General features: G+C 45.4%; 1 protein-coding gene across 2 annotated transcripts in view; it reads right to left on the bottom strand.

Moving 5' to 3' along the window:
- The window catches only part of PARVB (parvin beta), a 70,462-nt gene extending 49,800 nt beyond the window's left edge, over positions 1-20,662 (bottom strand). The window contains exon 1 of one of the 2 annotated variants that reach the window (XM_062634890.1): positions 20,284-20,662. In XM_062634890.1, coding sequence (XP_062490874.1) covers positions 20,284-20,398 — 115 coding nt within the window. In that variant the 5' untranslated portion in view covers positions 20,399-20,662. Of the gene's footprint in view, positions 1-3,264; positions 3,364-20,283 lie in introns of those variants that run through there. The other variant, XM_062634892.1, reaches the window with a different exon arrangement.
- Positions 20,663-26,058: the final 5,396 nt, after the last annotated feature.

Below are 26,058 nucleotides of genomic sequence, written 5' to 3'. Positions count from 1 at the left end.
TACTCTATTCTGTGACTGTCAGAACAGAGATCTCCCCTTTATTCTTGCCAGGGGTAAAATTTGTATGTAGTGTGGTAGCAGCATGTTCAATACTTGAGCCAGTTGGAAATGCTTCTGAGAAGTTGGAGCTTTGTTTGTTTGTGAAGGTGAATTAGTGCTTTCCACCCACGAAAGTTCTTATCTTACTATCAAGTTGTTTGGGGGGAGATGGGGGTGTGAAAGAAGGATCTGCATTTTTTGGTGGGTAACACTTGTGTCGAGATAGCCAAGCTGCAAGCTCAGGAGTGTTGCATCCCAACTAGAAGGAAGTGCAGCAGGAGGGCCAGGAGACCTCCTTGGATGGATAAGGAGCTGTTGAGCAAAATTCAAATGAAAAAAGAGGCTTATAATAAGTGGAAGCAAGGACAGGTGGCATGGGAAGAGTACAGGGATATTGTCCGAGAAGCTAGGGACCAGGTTAGGAAAGCTAAGGCCCAATTAGAATTAAACTTAGCTAGAGGTATTAAAGATAACAGGAAGGGATTCTACAGGTACATAGCAAATAAAAAACAGACTAGGGACAACGTAGGCCCCCTCAGGAAGCTCTCAGGAGAACTGGCTACCCTGGATTTGGAGAAGGCTGAGGTTCTGAATGACTTCTTTGCCTCGGTCTTCACTGGCAAAGGCTCTGACCAAACCACCCAAGTCTTGGAAGGCAGATGCAAGGACTGTGAGAATGCACCCACTGTAGGAGAGGAACTGGTTCGAGACCATCTTAAAAATCTGAATGTGCACAAGTCCATGGGTCCTGATGAGATCCACCTGCTGGTCCTGAAGGAGCTGGCAAATGGAGTTGCTAAGCCACTGGCCATCATATTCAAAAAATCATGGCAGTCAGGTGAAGTTCGTGACGATTGGAAAAAGGGAAATATAACCCCCATTTTCAAGAAGGGGAAAATGGATGACCCAGGGAATTACAGACCAGTCAGTCTCACCTCTGTGCCTGGCAAAATCTTGGAGCACATTCTCCTGGAAGGCATGCTAAGGCACATGAAAAACAAGGTGCTTGGTGACAGCCAGCATGGCTTCACTAAGGGGAAATCCTGCCTGACCAATCTGGTGGCCTTCTATGATGGGGCTACAGAACTGATGGACAGGGGTAGAGCAGTTGATGTCATCTACCTGGACTTGTGTAAAGCGCTCGACACTGTCCCACATGACATCCTTGTCTCTAAATTGGAGAGACATCAATTTGATGGATGGACCACTCGGTGGATAAAGAACTGGCTGGATGGCCACACACAAAGAGTTGTGGTCAATGGCTCAATGTCCAGCTGGAGACCAGTAACAAGTGGCGTCACTCAGGGATCGGTGTTGGGACTGGTCTTGTTTAACATCTTCATCGCTGACAGGGATAGTCGGATTGAGTGCACCCTCAGCAAGTTTGCCAATGACACCAAACTGTGTGGTTTGGTTGATACCCTGGAGGGAAGGAATGCCATCCAGATGAACCTTGACACACTTGTGAGGTGGGCTGATGCCAACCTCATGAAGTTTAACCATGCCAAGTGCAACGTCCTACACCTGGGTCGGAGCAATCCCAGGCACAGCTACAGGTTGGGCAGAGAAGAGATTCAGAGCAGCCCTGTGGAGAAGGACTTGGAGGTGTTGGTTGATGAGAAAATGAACATGAGCTGGCAGTGTGCACTTGCAGCCCAGAAATCCAGCTGTATCCTGGGCTGCATCAAAAGGAACGTGACCAGCAGGTCGAAGGAGGTGATCCTGCTCTTCTACTCTGCTCTTGTGAGACCTCACCTGGAGTATTGTGTGCAGTTCTGGTGTCCTCGATATAAAAAGGACATGGAACTGTTGGAACAAGTCCAGAGAAGGGCCACGAGGATGATCAGGGGACTGGAGCACCTACCATATGAAGATAGGCTGAGGAAGTTGGGGCTGTTCAGCCTGGAGAAGAGAAGGCTGCATGGAGACCTGATAGCAGCCTTCCAGTATCTGAAGGGGGCCTATAGGGATGCTAGGGAGGGACTCTTCATTAGAGACTGTAGTGACAGGACAAGGGGTAATGGGTTAAAACTTAAACAGGGGAAGTTTAGGTTGGATATAAGGAAATTCTTTCCTGTTAGGGTGGTGAGGCACTGGAATAGGTTGCCCAGGGAGGTTGTGAATGCTCCATCCCTGGCACTGTTCAAGACCAGGTTGGACGAGGCCTTGGGTGATATGATTTAGCATAAGGTGTCCCTGCCCACGGCAGGGGGGTTGGAACTAGATGATGTTAAGGTCCTTTCCAACCCTAACGATTCTGTGATTCTATGATCCATGTGGCTACAGCTGACCTGGCCAACGCAGGCACATGTACAATCCTTCCTGATAAAAGCAGGGGTGCACTGGTGCAGAATGGGAACAGGCAGAGATGCAGCAGCTTGGGAGAGAGGAGCACTAACAGACCGCAGCAGCCGCGAGTAGCTGTCAACATCACCAGCATTGGCAACTGAACACCAAACCAAACAAAATGAGACTCTTGTAATTACTAAGCAGAGTGATCAGCACTGGCAACTGAACACCAAACCAAACAAAATGAGACTCTAATTACTAAGCAGAGAGGCCTTTAGCCAGTTACGTGGGTTCAATTCAGCAAGAAACCAAACCCTGCAAAAAGCAAGCTACTATGTGCTGAACCAGTTTTCTGCTCCAGGTCCTTTCGAGTACAGTGCTGGAGCTGCCAAGGAAGAGGAAGGATCCTGTCCTCACCCAGACACTGTTACACTGGGCAGCCTGACCTTGATCAGTCATCCATGGACAATACAACAGCCAGCAAAGCAGTTATGCTGCTAGAATAACTCAACAGATAGACTACCCCTGTGGTATTGAGCTGGCTCTGATAGCAACTGACAAAGCCACAGCTGACCCACAGCTGCCTGGGCATAAACAGAGTGATAAAAGCCAAGGTGAGTCCACAGTACTAACACAGAGCAATTGTATTTAACATTCAGGCCTTCTTTCCAGCAGCCACACTAATCCCATTCAAGCCTCACAGCTACCAAAGAACCAGACCAGAATTCATCTGCAGCATTTGCTCCCCATCTGTTTTAGTCTCCTTCTGCAACAGGTCTGACATCCACTTAGCAATACTTAACTAGGAATCCTTCAAAATAAGTTCTGCAAGGCAGAAAAGAAAGATGCAGTCTACTGCGTAAACATGTAATGAAAACATTTGATGTTGCTTGTTCTTCTGAACATGTCAAGAGAAGTATAGAGTAACAGACTCACTTCTGAAGGCAGTGATGGCAGGTGAGCACAAGAAGTAACAGACACCGTCTTCTCCAGCTGACAGTACAGAGCTCACACAAATGGAAAGGAGCTATGACTTGCAATTCCAAAAAAGCAACTCTTTTGCTTGTGCAGCATGACTCTACAGAAAGAATAAGCCAAGATAAATGATCCTGCAAACCACAAAAAGTGCACATGCCTAATTGCTGGAGTTGCCCAAATGTCACCTACAAAGACAAGGAAACCCTTGAAAAACACTCCTCTATAGCAACTGTATTTGTAACACACATGTTGAGGGTTTGCTAATAAATACTAGTTTTCAGTTCAACAGAGCACAGGACCAGTGGAGGGACAAGTTCCAGACTAGGAGCTTTAACCTAAACACTCAACACACAATTTTCAGTGTACCATATACTGAGGTTGCTTGTGCCCAGCTCTATCTTTCCTGTGTCCTACCTCCATCCAGGGCAGTAAAGCGGTCTATTGAAAGTGAACTGAAATATCTCACTATACACGCAGACGATGCAAATTATGAAGAATTTTTCTCAGTGGTTTCCAAACAAGTCATATGTGGAAAATTATTTTACTTGTTGCTTTGAGCACCAGAGGAGCCTGCCAAGACAAGCACTTCAGTAATAAGCACTACAGACCTCACTGTAAGAGAAAGTCTGGAACTCATAGTCCATGGTCAGATAAAAGCCAGTCCACAGTGGAAGGGGAAGGTACAGTGAAGGTAGCAGCTGCCATAAAAGCATTCAGATGTATAACTCTGCCAGGTTTAAGTAAGAAATAGGCACCACCATGTCCTAACGGAACTGCTGAAGACCATTTAGGAAGAGCGGAGCCCAGGCCTCTGACTGCTATTCCAGTCCAGTCTCCCAAACACAGCCCTCAAGGGATAACAAAACACAATCATAAAACAACAGCCAGCCCAAGAATCAAATCAAAACACTTCCAAAGCACAAGAAAATGTCACGTTTCACCACGTACCAGAAAGACCTGCAGCTACTACTATGCTTACTTAGTCAACACGCCAAAGTTTTACATGATACACAGTTCTAGCTTTTTGTGGTCTCTTTTAAAGCCTTTGCATATACCAGGTCCTATGACCTAGACAAGGTGGTGTTTCAGGGGGGCTAGACATCTCAAAACTTTCAAGCTCAGCTTCCGGTCAATCCCCAAATAGCTTTTTAACTACACAGCCTCTTCAACTCACTCTCACTAAAGCAGCAGCCATAGCAGTGGCCACCCAGTGAAATCCATGCTTTTCTCCTCACTAAAAGGTTAGACAGGCAAAAAAGGCAGGAAAAAAAATAATTGTTCTTTTGCTAGTACTTGAGTTTACAGTCTGTAAAAGGACTCTGATGACAAGCGCAGTTCCACTGCACACCCTTGTATTCACATGCTCATAAATCATTAAACCACAGACTTCATGCTGTTTCAGAAATGTCCTTATTCCAGCCTTTGAAGAGTCTAAGCTGCCAGGGCGCCATGTAAGATAATTTGTTAACACAGGGTGGAAAGGAACGCAGGAGATCTCTAGCTGAACCTCCACCTCAAAGCAGGGTCAGCTCTCAGATCAGACCAGGCTGCTTAGGGCTTTACCATGCCTTGTCTTAAGACCCCCAAGAATGGAGACTGCACAAGCTCTCCAGGCCTCCTGTCCCACTGCTTCATAGTGCCCAGCATGGAAAGGTTTCTCCCTTTGCCCAGACTGAACCTCCTATGTTTCAGTTTATACTTGTCTCTCCTCTACTATGCATGATGCTAAAGAACCTGGCTCGACCTTCTCAATAATCTCCTCATATGTATCAGCAGACTGCTTATTAAAGATCTCCCTGAAGCAGTCTCTTCCATAAGATGAGCAACTCAGATCTGTCAGCTCTCCTCACAGATCCGGCCCATTGCTAAATGTGCTCCAGTTTAGCCATGTCTTTGCTGTACTTAGGACCCCCAAACTGGAGACAGTGCATCAGTTGGGATCTAAGGAGTGCCAAGTAGAAGGGGATTATCACTTTTCACAATCTACTGGCTGTGTGCCTGTTATCCAGCCCAACAGCCCAGTTGGTCTTCTTCACAGCAATGGCACACTGCTGGCAGTTATCAGCTCACTGCCCACCAGGGCCCCCAGGGCCTTTTTCAGCAGACCTGCCTCCCAGACAGGCAGTCTCCATCCTGTATCATTGCAGAGGGCTCTTCTTTCCTGAGTGCAGGACTTCTCACTTTTTCTTGCTGGATTTCAGAAGGCTCCTGTCAGCCCGTTTCTCCTGCCTGTCTATATCCCCTTGCCCTCAAGTGTCACTTGCATACTGTACGAAAATGCACTCCATCACCCCCTCCAGGTCATCAATGCAGATGTTACACAGGACACATCACAACAGGCAAAGGGCATAAGAGCAGCACCACAAGCGGCACCATAAGCACCATAAGCAGCAGTGAGGATCTTTTTCCCCCTTTTTTTGCACAGGGATTAGTTACTCCATTTGTACTCTTCCAATGTAATAGATATGAAATCCTCCACAATCCCAGTACGGCTCCACAGAATCATATGGCCAGCTATAGTGCGAAGCACCAAATTACTCAGCCTCCCTGGAACAAAAGTGCTCAACTCCTGTGCATTCCGTATGAAAGTAGAATTCCCTGGTTTCAAATTAATTTTATTTCCATTCTTGGAGAAACCTTTTACCAACCACTGGATCAATAGCACATTTTTTAACAAATGAACGCACCCAGTGAGGATGCTTTCTACCACGATTCTGGGCAGTATGGCATCTGCACGTAATGTCACACATGGTAAGAAAAATATCTCACTAAAAATTACAATTTGTTTTACCAGTTTATCCACGAAAAAGAAAATCCACATGTGTTCCCTGTTGGTTAAAGAGCCGACAGAAAAAGGCTTTTTAACCAGGTGCTGAACTAGCTTGGCAAATGTTAGCATCTGTGATCTGCTTGTTAACATACAAATAACAGGAATTAAGGGATCGGAAATAAACAGTTGGAAAGACAGTATAAAACAAACACCTTAAATGTCAGAGTCACGGCTTGGTCAAGAATAGCTCCCTAGCCTTCTTATTGCTCTTAATACTGATGTCAGCAGAGCAACAGCCACCACAGGTTAGCTTTTTAAACTAACTGATACAAAGCCAAATGATACTGAGGATCTAAAGTGGTAATTTAAACTATGGCCCGTCACTGTGCTAATGCAGCTATACCTGCAGTGCTGCAGTTAGCAGGGCTCATTAAAGAACTTTAAATTACATTTGAAAGAGGGGAAGGGATAAAACCAGGCTGGGTAGAGAAAACCTTGGGGCAACACACCAATGTTTAATGGACATTGTGCTAGCAAGGTCCTTCAGTCTGATGTCTCAGTGGAGGTAGGGGATGGAGATCCAAGCAACAGCAAAGACATAAGGGCTATTGTTGTGTTAGAAACCATAGAAGCAACTGAAAGTGGTCATGTCATAAGAGTGGTTACCAGGCCTTGAGCAACCTGGCCTAGTGGGAGGTGACCCTGCCCACAGCAGGGGCGTTGGAAGTAGATCATCTTAAAGTCCTTTCCAACCCAAACCATTCTATGATTCTAGGTAGAAATTAGGGCTTCTTCTCCCCAGAAGATAGCAGGATCAACAGCCCAACCAAAGTGCATCTACACCAACGCACATAAGCATGGGAAACAGCCAGGAGGAGCTGGTAGCCATTTCGCAGCAGGAAAACTATGACAGAGCTGCCATCACAGAAACATAATGGGATAACTTGCACAACTGGAGTGCTACAATGGATAGCTACGAACCCTTCAGAAGGGATGATATGATTTAGCGTTAGGTGTCCCTGCCCACGGCAGGAGGGTTGGAACTAGATGATATTAAGGTCCTTTCCAACCCTAACGATTCTATGATTCTATGACAGGCAAGGAAGGAGAGGTGGTGGGGTAGTCCTGTATGCTAGGGAGTCTTTTGATGGTCTAGAGATCAATGACTGTTATGATCAATGACTGGTTATGGGTAAGTATCAAGGGGAAGGCCAACAAGGCAGATAACACAGTGGGAGTCGGTTACAGACTACCCAACCAGGATGAAGAGGCAGACAAAATACTCTACAAGCAGCTGGGAGAAGTCTCATGATACCTAACCCTCGTTCTCATGGGGGACTTCAACTTAGAAAATGTCTGATGGAAATACAATACAGCAGAGAGGAAACAGTCTGGGAGTTTCCTGAAGTCCATGGAAGTTAACTTCCTGTCACAGCTGGCGAGGGAGCCAACTAGGGAAGGCGCCCTGCTGGACATGTTCTTTGTGAACAGAGAAGTACTCGTGGGTCTGGAGGCCATCTTGGGCACAGCAATAATGCCATACTAAGAGATTTAGATTATTGGAGAAGTAAGAGGAGCGTCAGCAGAACTGCTACTTTGGACTTCCAGAGAGCAGACTTCGGCCTGTTTAGAAGCCTGGTTGACAGACTCCCTTGGGGGACACTCCTGAAGGGCAAAGGAGACCAGCAAGGCTGAGCATTCTTCAAGAAGGAGGTTTTAGAGGTGGAGGAGAAGGACATCCCCATGTGTTGAAAGATGAGCCAACAGGGAAGAACACCAGCCTGGCTGAACAGAAAGCTTTGACTGGAACTCAGGAAAAAAAAAAGAGAGTTTATGGCCTTTGGAAGAAGGGGCAGGCAACTCAGGAGGACTACAAGGATGTCATGAAGTTATGCAGGGAGAAAATTAGAAAAGTCAAAGCCCAACTAGAACTTAATCTGGCTACTGGCATAGAAGACAATAAAAAGTGTTTCTAGAAATACATTAGCAACAAAACATGGGCTAAGGAGAATCTCCATCCTTTATTGGATGCAGGAGAAACATAGTGACAAAGGAGAAGGATAAGGCTGAGATATGTAACACCTTCTTTGCCTCAGTCTTTAACAATAAAACCAGCTCTTCTCTGGGTACCCAGCCTGTGAGCTGGAAGACAGGAATGAGGAGCAGAATGAAGCCCCCATAATTCAAGAGGAAACAGTTAATGACCTGCTACACCGCTTAGACACACACAAGCCTATGGGGCAGGATGCAATCCACACAATGGTGCTGACTGTATAAATGCTGTCCTGGGTTCAGCAGTAGCAGTCATTTTTCTCCTTCTTAGTAGCTGGTGCAGTGCTGTGTTTTTGACTTTCAGCCTGGGAACAGCGCTGATAACACCAACGTTTTTAGATGTTGCTCAGTAATGTTTACTCTGACCAAGGACTTTCTGAGTCTCATGCTCTGCCAGGGAGGAGGGGAAGCTGCGAGGGAGCAGAGACAGGACACTTGATCCAAACTAACCAAAGAGGTATTCCATACCACAGCACGTCATGCCCAGTATATAAACAGGGGGCAGTTACCCGGAAGGCCCAGATTGCTGCTCAGGTCAGGCTGGGTATCAGTCGGTGGGTGGTGAATGGCTGTTTTCTCCCCCCTTGTTATTTCCCTTATCATTATTATTACTGATGATAGCAGCAGTGATTTGTGTTATACCTTAGTTACTGGACTGTTCTTATCTCAACCCGTGGCAGTTACATTCTTTCAATCCTCCTCCCCATCCCCCTGGGAGCCAGGGAGGAAGGGGGGGGCGGGGGAACGACACGGACACGGACGGACGGGGATGGTGTGAGCGAGCAGCTGCACGGTTCTGAGTTACCGACTGTGCTTAAACCACAACAAATGCCTACCAAGCCACTTTCAATCACTTCTCAGCAGTCCTGGCTAACCAGGGAGGTCCCAGTTGACTGGAAATTAGCAAATGTGGTGCCCATCTACAAGAAGGGACAGAGGAAGGATCCAGGGAACTACAGGCGTATCAGCCTGACCCTGGTGCTGAAGGAGGTTATGGAGCATCTTGAGTGCTGTCACACAGCACATACAGGAAAACCAGGTATGAGGCCCAGTCAGCATGGGTTTATGAAATGCAGGTCCTGCTTAATTAACCTGATCTCCTTCTATGACAAGATGGATAAGGGAAAGGCTGTACATGCTAATAAAGTCTTTAACACTGTATCCCCCAGCACTCTTCTGGAGAAACTGGCTGCTCCTGGCTTGGATGGGTGTACTAGTCCCTTGGTTAAAAACTGGCTGGATGGCCAAGCCCAAAGAGTGGTGGTGAATGGAGTTAACTCCAGTTGGCAGCCAGTCACAAGTGGTGTTCCCCAGGGCTCAGTACTGGGGACAGTTCTGTTTAATATATTTATCAATGATCTGGATGATGGGATCACGTGCACCCTCGGCAAGTTTGCAGATGACATCAAGTTGGGTGGAAGTGTTGATCTGCTGGAGGGAAGGAAGATTCTACAGAGGGATCTGGATAGGCTGGATCAATAGGTTGTGGCCAGTAGCATTAGTTTCAACAAGGCAAAGTGTCATGTCCTGCATTTGGGTCACAACAACCCCATGCAATGCTATAGGCTTGGGGAAGAGTAGCTGGAAAGCAGCTTGGGGGAAAAGGACCTGGGAGTGCTGATTGACAGAGCTGCATGTGAGCCAGATTGTGCCCAGGAGGCCAATGGCATCCTGGCCTGTATCAGAAACAGTGTGGGCAGCAGGGGCAGGGCAGCAATCATCCCCCTGTACTCTGCACTGGTGAGGCTGCTCCTCAAATACTGTGTTTGGTTCAGTTCTGGGCCCCTCACTACAAGAGAGATATTGAGGTGCTGGAGCAGGAGAGTAGGGCAACGAAGCTGGTGAAGGGTCTAGAGCGTGAGCTGTATGAGGAGCTAGTGATGGAACTGGGGTTCTGGAGAAAAGAAGGCTCCGGGGGACCTTATTATTCTCTACAGCTACCTGAAAGGAGACTGTAATGAGGTGGATGTTGGTCTCTTCTCCCAAATAATAATCAGTATGACAAAAGGAAATGGTCTCAAATTACACCAGGGGAGGTTTAGATTGGCTATTAGGAAAAATTTCTTCTCCTAAAAGGGTTGTCAAGCATTGGAACAGGCTGCCCAGGGAAGTGGTTGAGTCCCCATCCCTGGAGGTATGTAAAAGATCTGCAGATGTGGCACTTAGGGACATGGTTTAATGGTGGACTTGACAGTGCTGGGTTAATGGTCAGACTTGATCTTAAAGGTCTCTTCCAACCTAAACAATTCTATGATTTCAATTATAGATTCAAGATCCCTGTCAGACCAAACTCAGAACAGATCCAAGATACATCTACAGTGTTAGCTTCTTGCAGCCTGTCTAACTTTCCAGTGGAACCAATTTACTCTAATACTGGGAGCCATGCACAGGGAAAAAGGCAAACAATAATCCCAAGGGACAATTTTACAACCCTCTTCCAGGGAAGATATATTAAGCAGAAACTGCAAGCCTAGATGCCCTGATACTTTCTCATATTCTACAATTTCTGAATAATATCCTGTCATTTTTGCAAAGCCTCTAAATCCATCTGCTGAACAAGGCAAGCCAGAGCACAACAACACTATTCTATTTTAAAATGACAGAAGTGTCTGCATCTGTTTAATAACACACATGCATACATCTGCCAAACAGACGTAGTGGAAAAGACACTTTCTGAGGATTACACATTCTTCTATTTAAAGAGAGTAAAAAAGACACCATGCCTCTATAGGGACACCAGAATAGCTCTCCTCCTCATCCAGCTCTCACACTTTCCTTCCTTACTCCGAATAAATTGTGCATGCAGCCATCTCAGCTAATTAAAACTTAACAATAAGGCCATATGGCAGCTATAATGGAAAACACACTATTTCTTTTTTCAGTGGATTTATGGTTCAACCACTCAATGAAAGAAGTACTAAAGAAGGAACTGGACTCCAGGAGGCAGAACAGCTTGCTTGTTTTATAACCAAAATGGGGCATATATTGAAAAGATATTTTACAACAGTTCATATATGATCACCAGACAGGTCTTGGGGATCATAAAGCAGCCTTTTTTAATTTCCAGAAAAAAAAAATCACTAAGAGGCAAAACTGAATTCCCAAAGATCCTGTTGCTGACCACTAACAAACCCAAAACCAGAATCCCATCCCATGGCTTCCCCTCTCAGCTTAAGAGCTCCAGAGAGGGGTCTGTGGCAGATGCACAGAAACAAATCGTGTGTACAGGATTTATAATTAGAAGCTTTGTTGTGTGGATAGATGTTCCTCCACAAGGAAGTAACAGTGATTTAAGGGCCCAAGGAGTACAGAGCCACTGCTCTCAGCCAGTACACACTGCCAGGTGTACATGTTCTCTTCACATCTGGTTTTCAGAGCAAGACTTGACTGGATTCAAATTACAAAACCCTGTAACCACGTATGTTAGCCATAATACTTTTCCAGCTAAACTAGACATACACAACAGAAGTAATGAATTTGGGGTTGCAGCTTTCTACTTGGCCAACAGGAGAGTACTGAGCAGTATATGATTCACCCTGGAGAGATGACTCGGCCACTGACCTCTTAGCTGTGCAACACAGAGGTTCCTGTTCTCACTTCCCCTCCATAATCAGCCCACCCAAAAAAAGGGGTCACTGTCACTCACACAAGAACTGCTAGATACCTCCCAGCAGAAGGCTGTTCAGAATACAGCACCTGGGCATCATGACAGCTGACCAGAACAGAGCTTGTGCCATCAGTTACATACAGAAACTGATATAGATCAGACCTTTCTCTGGAACAACCTGGCTGACTTTCAAGTCACTGGCTTCTGCAACAAAATACCCAGATCACATTAGTTCAAAGAACCTAGAGGTTTGCTGAAGTCACAGCTGCTATAATGAGCAGAGGTCAGTGCAAGCAGAAACCTTTGGGAAACAAGGTTTCCCTTCCTTCTTTTTTGCTAGCCTCCACATCTCCTGAAATTACTGTGAGGAGTTTGAGGGCTGGTGCTCAGCCTGCTGCTGAAGTGAAAACCTTGCCCCACAGGAATAAGAACACAGACAGACTGAAAACGCTGAAAGGAAACAAGGCTCCAAGGTTAGGAAGGCACATGCACAGAGCCTTCTACGTTACCAGCAATAACAAGGGTGACAAGGATCACAATTGATATTGAATATATATATAGTAGAAAACTCCTCTTTTATATATATATAATATATATATAGCAGAAAACTTCTCTTTACTATACATGCGTTTCTGTATGATCGTACGTCCCCTTTAAGCCATCACATCCCAGAAACCCTGACACAGACAACTTCTCGGGTGCGTATCTGCAGGTCAAGATTTCTCATGATGCCCAAGAGATTTGTACACTCGACTCCCATTGAAAACCAACAGCAATTTGGCATCAGAATCCCTCATGAGCAGCTTTGAAGTACCAGCAACACTGGCCCTTCCACAGCTACAACCAGAATCTTCTCAGCTGTGTCCATGACACTTTTATGCACAAGGTGTACACACTAAAATTCTTTCACAGTTGAACAGCAAACCTGTAGCTGCTGAAACACCGAATCCTGCAACTAGCAGACTGCCTCATGATGGTCTTGCAACAGACCACATTGCTCTGGATCCCTGAGTAATATGTTGTTCTGACACGCTTTCACAATGGAAAGAGCTTGCCAGCTAATCTGCCAAATCTCCCAACATCAAAGCATGATCCAGTGCACTGGAAGACTCCAGAAGCTTCATCTGGTTTTGGATCAGCTGGCCTATAACAATTCTTGAAGTACATACTGTTACATGCATAACTATACTAAATCTTCTGGCCTCCTGTATTGCTGACATGTAAATCAGTAGGATGCATTTGTTATAATAAAGAGATCTAATATCACAACTCTTAAAAACACAAGTACTTAAGTCAGTATGATGTATTTATGACAATGCATCGCAGATCACCGTCTGATCTCCCTGCACAGATCCACCAGTGGAATCAAGAACTCCCCCTTCACACCATTCAGCACAGAGCATCTGCACAGATTTTGCATAAAGTTGTCACTTTGCAGCTCCCCCTATTTCTCCCAGGTCCACAGGCAGCCCTCCATCCATCAGTCTCACCAGGGTCACACACACACTCCTCAAAACAGAAACAGCCAGACACCTGCTTCTGGAAGTCTCTCCCAAGATGTGAGCATTAATAATCCCTTAGAAGAAATGAAAACAGGTATCATTGAACAATGGCTTTTAAGTTAAGTGTAGACTTCAAGAAGAAAAGATGTCACTTTCCAAATCCTTGCATTAGTATTTTTAAGAAATTCAAAATCTTGTTTTGGAAAATCAAAAACATTGATAACTACCTCACTAAGGTTTTATGATGGAACATAACAGTGTTCTTACAATAAATCTTATGTTAATGAATGCAACTCTGAAAATAGAACAGCTTTAAAATGTCTGGTTTTCTTAAGTAAAAGCAAGTCACTTTTTTCAATCCACAACTGAAGAGCTACAGAGCTATTTCACACATCTTGCCGCATCCCGTCTGGAAGAAAACTTTTAGGCTGTAATTCAAAACTCTATTGTCTCAACAAGAGACTGTGCCTAAAGCTGCACTGGGGGAACCATCCTAGCCTAGCTGCAGTTACAGGAGAAAAATAAGGGGTTTAAGACACCATTAAAAGGATCATTCCTGTGCATGCGAAGGTAATTTTGGTTGCAACATTGATGCAAAATATAACCACAGTACAGCTTTTGCCCAAATTCAACACAGTTTCAGAACCCAAACAGGCACTACTCTAGCAAGACTGAAACCAGACCCGGTCAGAAGTACGCTTGAGCCCCACAGGAGAAACTCAGCAATTATGCTACACAGGTTCCAACTGGAAATTTAGGTCTCTCTCTGCTTAAATTAGTAGTAAGAAGAATATTAAATTAAACCTGAATTTGCATATGTCTGCACAGTCTTTCTAGGGATATATACACATATCCACAACAGTATGCAGCTTTGATAAAATTATATGCAAATTCCTCTCTTAAAAGCAAGTAATTCTGCTTAACCAACACCTAAGTCATCTTCCGTATGGATACTGCAGCAGCAATAGCCCATTACGATGCACAAACACACTTCCCTAGCCAACTATCTTCTAAGACTGCAGCAAATGTATTTGTGTGAACCAGCACCACAGTATCAGACCCTACACACTTTGTCTCTCCATCTGACTAATTCACTGCCGCGTATTAAGAGCATGGAAAGTAACTTAGATTGGGGGTTAGCTCCTACACCAGTCTATTGAAAGGAAGTGTCTTAAAAATATATTATCAAGTCAGGAGACAGTAAGAAGCATACAGTTGAAGCTTATCCCATATAGCGCTTCATGGATCTGCGAGAGGCAGATTTGCTCATGAAGTTTCCTGTTGGGTTAAGAAATACCACAAGCCTAGCCAGCACTCTGCAAGTTAACTGGCACTTCACCCACTATTCAGAAATGCAGACGTGCCTCAGGACAAAAGCTAGAGTGCAAGCACCACATCAGTAGCACACCTCCATCCTGAGCTTTCTAGGCATCAAGTGATGCCAAACCCCAGCTCTTCCACTACAGAGAGGTTAAAGTAATTATTCCACCAGCACCAGTTCAGAAAGTAGGATATATGGGCACAGCCAGAATGAAACGCAGTCTGCAATAGTCAGGAATGGTTGCGACTGTGACAAAAATCCTGGGCAAGAATAATACCACCAACATGAGTGATCCCTGGAAGGTGAATGAATATTGGGCTAAGAATGCCTTACCACCTTACATCTTTTTAGGATCTATCAAATAGGCATCTGTCAGCATCATTTTAAAGCTAAATAGACTTGTTAGAAGTCCCAGGCAGCCACTAAAAAGTAAGTAAAGCAAAGGCACAGCACACAGAGTTCAATTTTCTGCAGTCTGTTTACAGTGATACACCCCTGGAGACTGCGTAACAGACAGCATTAAAAAGATTTTAACAGTTTTCAGTATACCATGTTCAAATGGAAGATGAGATCCATTTTCTAAGCAAGCCCAATTCTCCCACCCTATTGCATTCAAGGGGATGTCTTACAGACTTGACATATGCTCATCAATACAACGGCAATGAAGTAGATCTGGTTTTGAACCTCTTTTCCCTCCAGAGAGCAATTACTCACACAAGCAGCCCCATCAGTTTCAAAGGAATGATAAAGAAACTGTTTCCTCTATTTTAATTCTGCTTTTGAGCTTATTTCCCCATGTTTTTCCCTCCAGAAAGCTGAAGTGGATCAGGCAGCAAGATCAGTCCCACCTGAACAATTTGGAGATGAGTTTTAGCATGTGTAGAGCTGTGAGAAATGGGCAGCTTATGCAGCACCTTTGCCTAAGGATCCTGGTACCAGAGACAACTCAGGAGATAGTTTCTTTCCCTGAACTGTCACTGGTTTGCCAGATGACACTTCCCCACCCTCCAACTTTTCCCTCTCCAAAACAGCCAACAACTGCCACCTACCTATGGCAGAAAAACCTTGCCATTCAGTGAAACATGCATCTGCCAAACTACTGACCAAACTGGCAAGCCCACAGGCATATGCAACAGTAAACTTTTCACAGCCATGCTGAGGCACACACCCCAAGATCAATACTTTAACTTCCTTGATATGTGTAAAACCTTTATATTATTCTGCTACTGTTGCAATAATTCTGCCCTCTGCAGCACTGTCGTATCTCTTTTCTCCCCCTCCTACTGATTTCATCAGGCACAATAAATCTGGAGCAGTTTCCTCACCCCTATGCCCACCCCAAATCGTGTCAAGGGAAACAACGCTAAGCAATTAAGTCTGTTGTATTTCTCTCACTGACTCCTCCATATAGGCTATATATAAACACACACATGCACAGATAGAATAATAGAAGGTTTATTTAGCCAAACACCTGCTGCCCAGATCTTTCATGTGGTGTGTTACGAGGACAAGAAAGCAAAGCTTTGCAAGTAGACTTGAAGCAAAGCTTGCAGCAAACCCCCTCCATTATTTCAGTACAAAGACATCACTCTGACTGACAGGAAAGGGGAGATTTTTTTTAAAGTTTCTTTTACAGAGGGAGATGAAACACAGCACTATCTGAAACGGTATCTTCTATATCTTTTACAGGGTCTCAAAAGAAGCTAAGGGATCATCTAGCTTACTAATTGTGCCCTGCTGTGGGCTTTGCCAGCATCCCAATAGTTTCCCTAAGGCATTTAAAGCGGATTCTGGAGTTCCTGAAGAGGTGCAATAAGTTTATTAATCACATTACTAATGTGGCACATCTTGAAAGCCCAAGATATAGGATGACAGAGCCACGTCACAGGAACAGGAAAACTTAGATTTTTGCAGATTTCCACATAGCCTAACAGCAGGGTGAGGAGTAAAAACCAAGTGGTCACACCAGGACTGGAACTAACACATCCTGTTTTTTTAAGGATGTGCGTCATGACTGATTGATTGTAAGATTAAGAACGTGCATCGCCATACAGTGCTCTCCCCATGGTCAGGTCCTTTCTCTGGCTGCATCCCTCCCAAGTGAAGTCTCTAGCAGTATGTAAAGGTTGAGCTCATCTGCAGGTTTTTCAGCTGTGAGACTCCACTAAGGTCTTTCTGTACTCATTGGTGACTCATTTTGACACAATCTGTAGTCATTTAATAATCCTTAAGACTAGGAGTTTTCCCTTAGGGGCACTTTTAGCCAAACTGTTAAAAATATTCCTGGGAAGGAAGAGGAAGGGAGGAGCCAAACAGACAGTGAGATCACCCACCCCATACTTCCATAGGAAACCAGGGTAAAAACAGCTTCCCCATGAACAACACTGGCTGCTATTTCTTTTATGTCAGGACTGCCAGTAAGTCAGTTCAGCCATAAAAATTCAGAAACATAAACATAAGGTGTAATAGTGTAAAGCAGGGTTTGAGGTAGAAATTCAAAGGCTTCCTCAGTTGGAAGCCTTTCTACGGGTTTTCCTGTAGAAAAGGCTTCTTCAGTTGGAAGCCTTCTACAGGTTTTCCTAAAACCTGTAGAACTGGACTTAAAACACAGATGAATTTGACCTAAGGTCTTAACCCTACCTCACCTATCAGCACTCACTTACAGTGTCATTCCATACTGCTAAAGCAAGAGCAGCAGAAAAGTTGTTTATATGATACAGCAAATACTTCAAATACTGCCACAGGGACTATCACCAGTGCACCTAGGAACCTTATTTATCCTCCCTTAACAAAGTGAGGGTATGAGCTTACATTGGCCACCTTGACAAGCCTGATGAACACTCCTCTCCCAGTATAGGCTCTCTAAAATTAGATTGCAGTGTTAGAAATAATAAATAAATTTAAATTTAGTTGCTTAACTGTTATCTAAAGTGCTTAACTGTTGTGGGTTGGTAGCCCCACATTGTAGCCATTTATGAAATGGCTGCCACCCATGATTTAAAGAAGAAAACTGTAAGTAACAAATGAAAAGTTTTTCACTATCATTATAAGGATCTTTGAGCTGTGTGGTGCAGATGTTGCACACAAAGGCAAAAAGGATATATATAACTGGATTACAGCTCTTGCACAGACCAGGATAAGGTGGTTACATGAATACAGCTGTGATAGCAGGTCTGTATTTACACAGTACAAGAGAGGCAGTGGAAGCAAGGAGTACATATAAAGAAGCCTCCGGATTCCTTGCTTTCCATGCCGTTAGAGGCAGACGAGGCAAGACCGATTTTTGGTTGTGGCAAATCAACAGTCAGCATTTCCATTTGCTGTTGTGGAGAGCTGCTGGTGGAGAGGGCAGCATTTACTCCGGGAAGATCGCTCTGACCTCTGCTGGTCCCCTTAGAGAAAGCCAGCAAAAACTGCCTGAAAGGAGAGAGGGAGGGAAGGAATCCCCCAAGCACACAGGAAAAGTTGACCACATGGCTTCTATATAGTCTATCAACTCAGGGAACGCCACTCACATAAGTTTCCAATTTACTTCTGCTTCACACTCACATACAGAGATGTAGTTTCTAGCCCTGAAATATGCTCTTGCGGCTGCCCAGGTCCTACCCACAAGCCATGGACCTGCCTCTCTCCCCCTGACACAGACCTCACCACACTACCTCACCACAGCTTAGCCGTTGGCCCCTTCCAGTTTGACAGCCATGGTCTGGACAGCCTGCATTTGGAAGCTACCCCACTGAGAAAGTGTGAAATGTAAAGAGTAATAAGCTGATTCCCCTTACAAGGAGGACCTCAGCCTGTCACACCCAATGGGTTGCTCCACACGTTTGCAGACATTCTTCCTTCCTTCACATTTTCAGGCTGGAAGGAATACTCACACTAAAAGCCCCATCACATGTTTTAGTCTCCTCCCCATCACACTGACAGTAGCATGACTGTCATGCTTTACAGCCACAGCAGTGGTTCCCCACTAAGTGGGGAAGGCAGTAACCACAACAGGCCCTTCCATCACCAAGAGCTGTGACCACCAGAGTAGGTAAAATAACATGTAAACTCAGCAAAACAGGATGGTGGCTCCTGCTGAAAGCAGTCACCCCAAAACCATCACCTAGCAATGACCACATTTCTCATTTAAGAAAGGACAATGCCAACCTGTTTAAGCTTAGAAGCCATCATTAAATGAAATGCACACTTGTGGAACATGTGGTCAGAGATGAGCTTTCTCCACCATCTTCCTTCAGAAGCACATGAGATCATCAGGAAGGCACGACTGCTTCTGCTGCTCCTCAGCAAAACCACAAAACGTGATTAAAAATAGGTGATAAAGGAAATACCAGTAGGTTACGCCAAAACAGCTAGAAGGAAAGAGAAGCAATTTCCCTGCACAAGGTTTGGAGGCCAAATATTTTATTTTTAAATATTAAAAAGCTACCCTGCTGGCAACACCCAATGAGGATGAAACATGCTCATTCAACAGCCAGCTGAAAGGAGGCTGGAAGTCGAATTTCATCCCTATGCTATACCCAGCGGACACTAAAACAAAACCAAGGCCAGTTTTAAAGAGGCAGTTAGTCAAAATTGCATTAAATCTTAGAGCAAGGGCACCAAGATTTCCTGTCGGCAGACTGGGGATAACACAGACGAAAGTTTCTCTACAGAAGCCAGTATCTGGTCAGTTTGGGAAGGCAAAGAGGACAGAGTACATCCGCGTCGGAGGAGAGAGCACTCAGGAGAAAGGTACACTTTGTGCATACAGGGATGGACCATCTTTATCAGTCTAGCGGCAAGACACTGCCTCCCTATCTACAACAACAAATGAGTCTTGTTGCTTGGGACTAAACAGTGCTATCTCCGCACAGCCTCCTGTGCAAGTGGGCTGCTCTGAGAATGCCTTGTGCACACACCCGCATCAGAAGGCCAGCCCAAGGCGTCTGCCCTGCTCAGCAGCAGGGATGGGTGCCAGTGGGGCTGAGCACCCCAACATGGAACGGGGGCCCATTCACTGAAGCTGAGGGAGCTTCTCCAGGCTACCCACACCAAAGAGGGAGACCAACACTGGTTGGCACCAGTGGTGACAACTCAAATAAATACCCAGTGCAAACGTGCCCACGTGAAATTCTGGTGCTCGAGGGCTAGGTGATTTTGCTTTTGGTTATGAAAAGCACCCTGGCAAAGTTTAAAGCCTATGGATGAAGTGGGCCTTGGATGAAACACAGGTGGATTTAATCGTTCCCGCGTGGCTTCCTCAACTCTCAACTGGAAGAGAAACAACACCCGCAGCCTCCTTGTCACCAGGAATTTATTCATCAGCGGGTTCGGGGGTTCTGTCCCCAGCTCCAGGCAGAGGTATGAAAGCGGAGCTGGGAAGCGGCAGTAGAAGCGGCCAAGCCTCCTGAAGCATGCCTCATGACCGGACACCCCACACCGGCGTGCGGCGAGGCCCAGCCTCTGGCACCTCCCGGCACCCCCCCCCCAAGGCACGGATACCTCGCTGCAGCCCTCGCACTCCACTGCCAACCGCCCCCCAGGGGCCGCCCGCGCCTCTTCGGGCTCAGCCAGGCTGAGGCGGGCTGGCGGACGAGGCCCCGTTCCCCACGGAGCCGCAGGCGCTGCCGGCGCAGAGAGCGCGGGCTCCCCGCGGAGGGACGGGACGGGACAGAGAGCTGCAGCGAGTCACGCCGGCCGGGTGCACGGCGGCCCCTCCGCGCCGGGAGGGCGGACTCACCCTCCTTGGCTTTCTTCTTCCTCGCCAGCGTCCCGCCTAGCTTGCCCAGGAACGACTCGTCTTTCTTCATCCTGTGGGGCCGCAGCGTCGGGGATCGGACGGGCGCGGCGGACATCGGCTCTGCTTAGGGTCTCACCGGGGGAGCCTGCTCGAGTCCTGCCCGATCCCTGTCCCGCCCGGGGCGCTGTGGCGGCGCCGAACAAAGGCGGGGAGCGGGTAAATCAGTCGGACAGCCGCGACAGAGCAAGCAGAGCCAGGAACTAGAGGAGGGGGGTGTGGGCCTGAGCCCTAGCCGCAGCCGAGGGCAGGGGGCGGGCTGGGAGCCGCTGCCGGCGGCCACAGCGCCCTGCCACGGCCGGGAAGTCTGCGGGAGGCGGGGCGGGCCGCCCCCTGCCCCGGCCCCCTGGCCCGGAGGGCGGTGACCGGGGCTGACCCGGGCCCCGGGGCCCCCAGCGGGCTTCACAGGGAGCAGGTTGGACGGGGCTTTGAGCAACCTGGTTTAGTGGAAGGTGTCCCTGCCCATAGCGGAGGGTTGGAACTGAATGAGCTTTAAGGTCTCTTCAGCCGAAACCGTCCTATGATTCTGTGACAGACCCATGAGGATGGAGAAAGAAACGGGTAAAGAGCATTGCAGGAAAGCAAAGCCCTCGGTCCCGTCACAGCCAGGACAGAGGGCAAAACTGAGGGCAGACTCTTAGCGTGTGTCATTTGCCACTGCTAAGTGCTCTGCTTAGCAGTTTCTTGCTGGCTACATTGAGATTTGCCTCCTAATTTTGAGCCACACGCCTCTTCTGTATGACCAGACCACCTTCGCCTCCTGGCATGTAGCCTGTTAGGTTTGCCATCTCTCTTGTGGTAAGGTTGAGAAAGGGGGTCACAGGCTCTGTTTGCCAAGCTCACGTGTACTGAGGCTCACAGGCACCTCTGAGAGGGAAGCCGTCACCCCCCAGGTCTCTGAGCACTGCTGCAGCCATAAGCTTTAGCGAATGCACACAAATTGGCCAAAACTGGAAAGTTGGTTTTGATCCCACAGAGAGAATTTCTTATTACTTATCATTTTACAGCACCCAGGAGCATGACAATGGCTTTGTGGAATACACATTAAAAACAGATCCTGAAGACTTTATATTGTTAGACTCTGATCCTGCAAAGTCCCATGTACATACTTCAGCCCCTGAAGCGGTCCTGTTGACTTTAATGAGACTACTGGGTACCTAAAATCATGCACAAAGCCTTTGGCCATGCTCCTTCAAGTGGCTCCCTGTCAGCAGCCCTTGCCCCAACAAAGAACGGCATTCAAGCCAAAGGAACTTGGCATAGGATCTGCACACCCAGCATACAGGACAGATTTTCATGCTTGACCTGACACAGAAGTAACACTACACAACACATCCAGAGCATAAGATAGCAGAGATACTTTACTAAGTGTGCCGTTTCACCAGGGATTTAACCTGAGCTAATCTTGCCTTTCACAAAGACCTACCCTTGTCCCTCACCTCCTGCTGCTTGTTTCTTTTCTACAGGCACTTAGGCAACTAATCAAAATAAACCCCCAACAAACCAAAACCAAGTGGTCCACTTAGTCCAGTGTGACTAAGCATAAAGTCACCCAAAGGCAAGAGCCTGGAGAAGGGAAGTGGAGGAAACATAACACATGACTATGGCTTCTATAAACTAGAGGTTATCATGAATTTACAGCTTCATATGATGGAATAATGACTTGTTTTGAGTAGACTGTAATTCCAATTCTCAATACATCCAAGTGTGAACACTAACTTTGTTTTATTATATTATTCTTTTAAGATGATGCTTTCAGAGGAAGGTGCCAAACTGGACTCACATGTTTTAATCCAGCTTTGCAATTATAAAGACATAACTGAAGTACAGGAGGACTGTTGCTTCTGTGAGTGGCAGAACAGTGGTGAAGGGAAATTCAGATGCTTTTCAAGAAAAGCTACACATTTCAGGAGTGGACAATGCAGGAAACTTTAATCAAGAGCCTGTAACTCACCCTGCAGTCACAAGCCAAAGGGACCCACTACACTCAGCAACTATCCTACTGTGTCTGTTGAGAATATGATACTATTCATGCCCTAAACTGCAATAAAAGAAAAGCTTGTGGTCTGCTTCACCAGCCAGGATGCTGAGTGGTAATCCTGCCCAGCTGAGCTTCTCCATTCAGGAGCCCCAGGAGCACTGAATTTAAGAATGGATTTGTGACGAACAAAAATCTTGGGAAATCCCAGACAAAGCCTCTCTGAGGAAAATATGACTCTAAAAACACACAAGGCAAAACTGTAACTGCATTATGCTCGAGAACTTCAGGGAACACAGCAAGCCCCGGTGTAAATTAGGGCAGTCCCTCACATCTGGCCCAAACCTGAGAACAACATGGATTCACTCTAATTGATCATAGAATCCATCATGGAAACAAGCATAAAACGTCACTATTTTATGTGCATAAAACTTCACTATTTTATTTGCATAAGGAACAGTAAAAAGTATTACAAAGAACATACAAATGAGGCATACCCTGACACTGTCACATTAGTGGAGCATTCTCTACGTGTTCCAGATTTGAGTAGGCCTAGCCCCCCAGACCGGTCCAGTCCAGAGCAGTGGTGCCCACCTCTTTTTGCCGGCGTCTTGCAGACTACAACAGCAGCTCCGGACCGAGGAAATGACCATTGGTGACCAGACCCCCATTCAGCCCATGGACCATCTTAGAGGGGTGCAGAACAATTTAATAAGGAGTATGACCCACATACTTAATTAAGCTCTAGTATGTAAGTGGCACTGTCCAGGATGAAAAGAACCATTTTGTCACGTTTGGGAGCTGCATAAGCAGAGGATGATGCCAGAGATCTTTAAGGACTCATGTAATAAATTGTTGTCCAGATAAATATGCCCTTTATTTGGAGGTCTAATTGGGGTTTTTAAGCATAATTTTGTGCTTTAAGCACTCCTTAATAGGGTATCCTGAAACTGACACAAAATCTATTTTCTTATTCCTTCCCAAAGTTTCTTTCTCCGGATTTCAGAATAAATTCCAGTAAGTGGAAATCCTGCTTAAGACATTGGTTATAACCTCAATTTCTCTTCCTGTTTCCTTAGCAAGCCCCAAACTTGCCATCAGCATTCAATTCTGATCAGGTTTTATTGCAGGATATGAGGAAGCATCCTCTGATCAATATTGAATGGAGCATACAGAAGGGATTTTATAAGGGGCTGTCTGCACCAAACGTTTGATACATTGTCAATGCAAGCTGCAGTGACTGCATAGCCTTATTCCACATTGTCCCAGCTCCATGTTCCTGTGTACTGAGCACTATGATACAGAATCATAGAATGGTTTGGGCTGAAAGGGACCTTAAAGATCATCCAGTTCCAATCCCCTGCCATGGGCAGGGAAACCTTCCACTATAGCAGGTTGCTCAAAGCCCCATACAACCTGGCCTTGAACACTGCTGGGGATGGGGCAGCCACAGCTTCTGTGCGCAGCCTGTTCTAGTGTCTCACCACTCCCAAAGCAAGAAATTCTTCCTAACATCTAATCTAAATTTCCCCTCTGTCACTTTAAAGCCATGCCCCCTTCCCCTATTCCCTCATAAAAAGTCCCTCTCCAAATTTCCTGTAGGCCCCCCTTTAGGTACTGGAAGGCTGCTGTAAGATCTCCCCGAAGCTGTATCTTCTCCAGGCTGAACAGATATTCTCACATGCTCGCTTCTTCCCTAACCATCTCAGCTTTTCTTTAAAGGTTACTGCTGCACCAGGACACTCAGGTTGTGCTTTGCTACAGAAATGCTTACTTTAGCTCATAGATAACCCTGCCTTTAAAAAGCTGCGAACTTTATGCTATGCTGATTTTGGAGTGCGTAGAAAATCTACAACTTAAAATGGAGCATTTTTTTCCTCAATTAGCAGCACACTGCCCAGCTTTTGTGAAATAACTTCATCCCTGCAAATACTTGTTCTTTATTCCTCACAGCGAGATAAGCCTGTCTTGTGTTTGCCCATAAAGGCAATGATGATGATGATTTTTTTTTTTTATACTGCTTCCTTAGTAGAACAAATAAATTCTATTACTGAAACAAGTGTGCTGCTCATAGCAAAGGCTTTTAGATTGTGAGAACTTCCCGAGGGTGGGATCAATACCACTTAGAAATCCACCTCTCACTTAAATCATTTTGATGTTTCAGGCTATACCTAATGAATGCTTTATGTTGAGTTCCTGTGCAGGAGGACTCCTTGTGCTCTTGCTGGTAGAAAAAGTGGATTAGCATACCAAAAACTTATTTTACTTTGAATACTACACTTCAACTATTCCATATTTTCCAAGTGAATATTTCAGCCCTTGGAGTTGCTAATGAGATTCACAACCAGTTTGCCATCCAGATTCACAGCTGGTATGAATACATGCATCTTTCACACAGTTCTGTGTCTGCATATCCAAAGCCATAGCTGCCATGCTCCTTCGGTCCAGGTTTGCCAGTTAAGTGTGTTGTTGCAGCATTTAACAGCAGTAGTGCCAGTATGGCAAGTGTTGAAAAGTTGCATCACTTCTTAAATAATTTCATTCAAATACAGCTCCTCCAGCTTTTCAGAGGAATGCCCTCAAAATCTTCCTAGAGTGCAACTTACAACCTATGAAACTACAAATACTGATGGTAAAATCAACTCCTATGCAGCAAATGCACCCAGACAGAGACAAGGCACACATTGCATCCACAGAGAACAGTCCATGCAGTTCTTTCTATGCTGTAAGTTAACTTTCTATGCTGTAAGTTAACAAATTGGAATCAATAAGTCAGAATAAAAATAAAGATTTTAAAAAAGGAGTAGCCTTAATTATGCTGAAGAGGTGCACAGAAAGACACTCATTAGTTAAATGGCCCATTTCATTTAAGGTTATTATACATCTTTGCAAAACGAAATAATTAGTGAGGATGTCAACTGCATTATGCTGGCACAAGCCAAATAAGACATTTTACAAATGCAATTTCTCCATTTTCAATCCAACAAAAATAACCTGAATCCATACAAAAACCACAAGTAACACTAAGGCACAAATAAATTCATACTGAAGTCTGATATCAAATTTAGCTTTAAGGCAGTGTGGAAAAAGCATTTTATTCAATCTCTAGGGAAGGAAAAAAGATCAATCCTCATACTTTTAAAAATGAAATTGTAATCATAAAATCTGTGAATATATATTTCAAGCAAGAAAGCAGGCAAACTGGTTCACAAGCTATACAGACAGTCCAAACAGCATATAAAACTTAACTGACCCAAGTACAGCACTCAAGATGTAATGACTTATAAGCAAGCACCTTTTAATAATAACAGACCCATTCAGCTCTGACTTCAATGTCCTATGTATTTACAAAGAAATGCTTAAATATGTAGCCAAGTAGAAAATGTCAGCCTTCTGCAAAGTAAAAGGAGGCTGGGTTATTTGAGACAAGGACAGCGCCTGTGGCAACAGAAAGCAATATTACACATGCTTCAAAAAACCCAAACCAAAACCTAAGAGTCTTTTTGAGTCACATCACGATGGTTCAAACAGTGCTCTTCTAAATAGGAAATGAAGAGCTTGTAACAGTACTTTCATCAAGTGTGTGTTAGTCTTTAATAACTTAACTGGCTGATGGCCATTAAAACTGACACAGCTGCTGCTGCTGCATGAGTGGAACAGCCTTTAGTCTGAAGTGCATACTCTGTCTAAAGAGAAAGATGAAGGCAGTCAGCTATGTTACTTGTTTAAACCTTCCATAC

Source organism: Pezoporus occidentalis, unplaced genomic scaffold (genome assembly GCF_034315485.1).
Source record: "Pezoporus occidentalis ecotype Australia unplaced genomic scaffold, CSIRO_AGI_Poc_V1 ctg44, whole genome shotgun sequence".
In the NCBI taxonomy this organism is placed as follows: domain Eukaryota; kingdom Metazoa; phylum Chordata; class Aves; order Psittaciformes; family Psittacidae; genus Pezoporus; species Pezoporus occidentalis.
The sequence above is the reverse complement of the archived record's forward strand: the minus strand, read 5'-3'. Positions and strand labels throughout refer to the sequence as shown.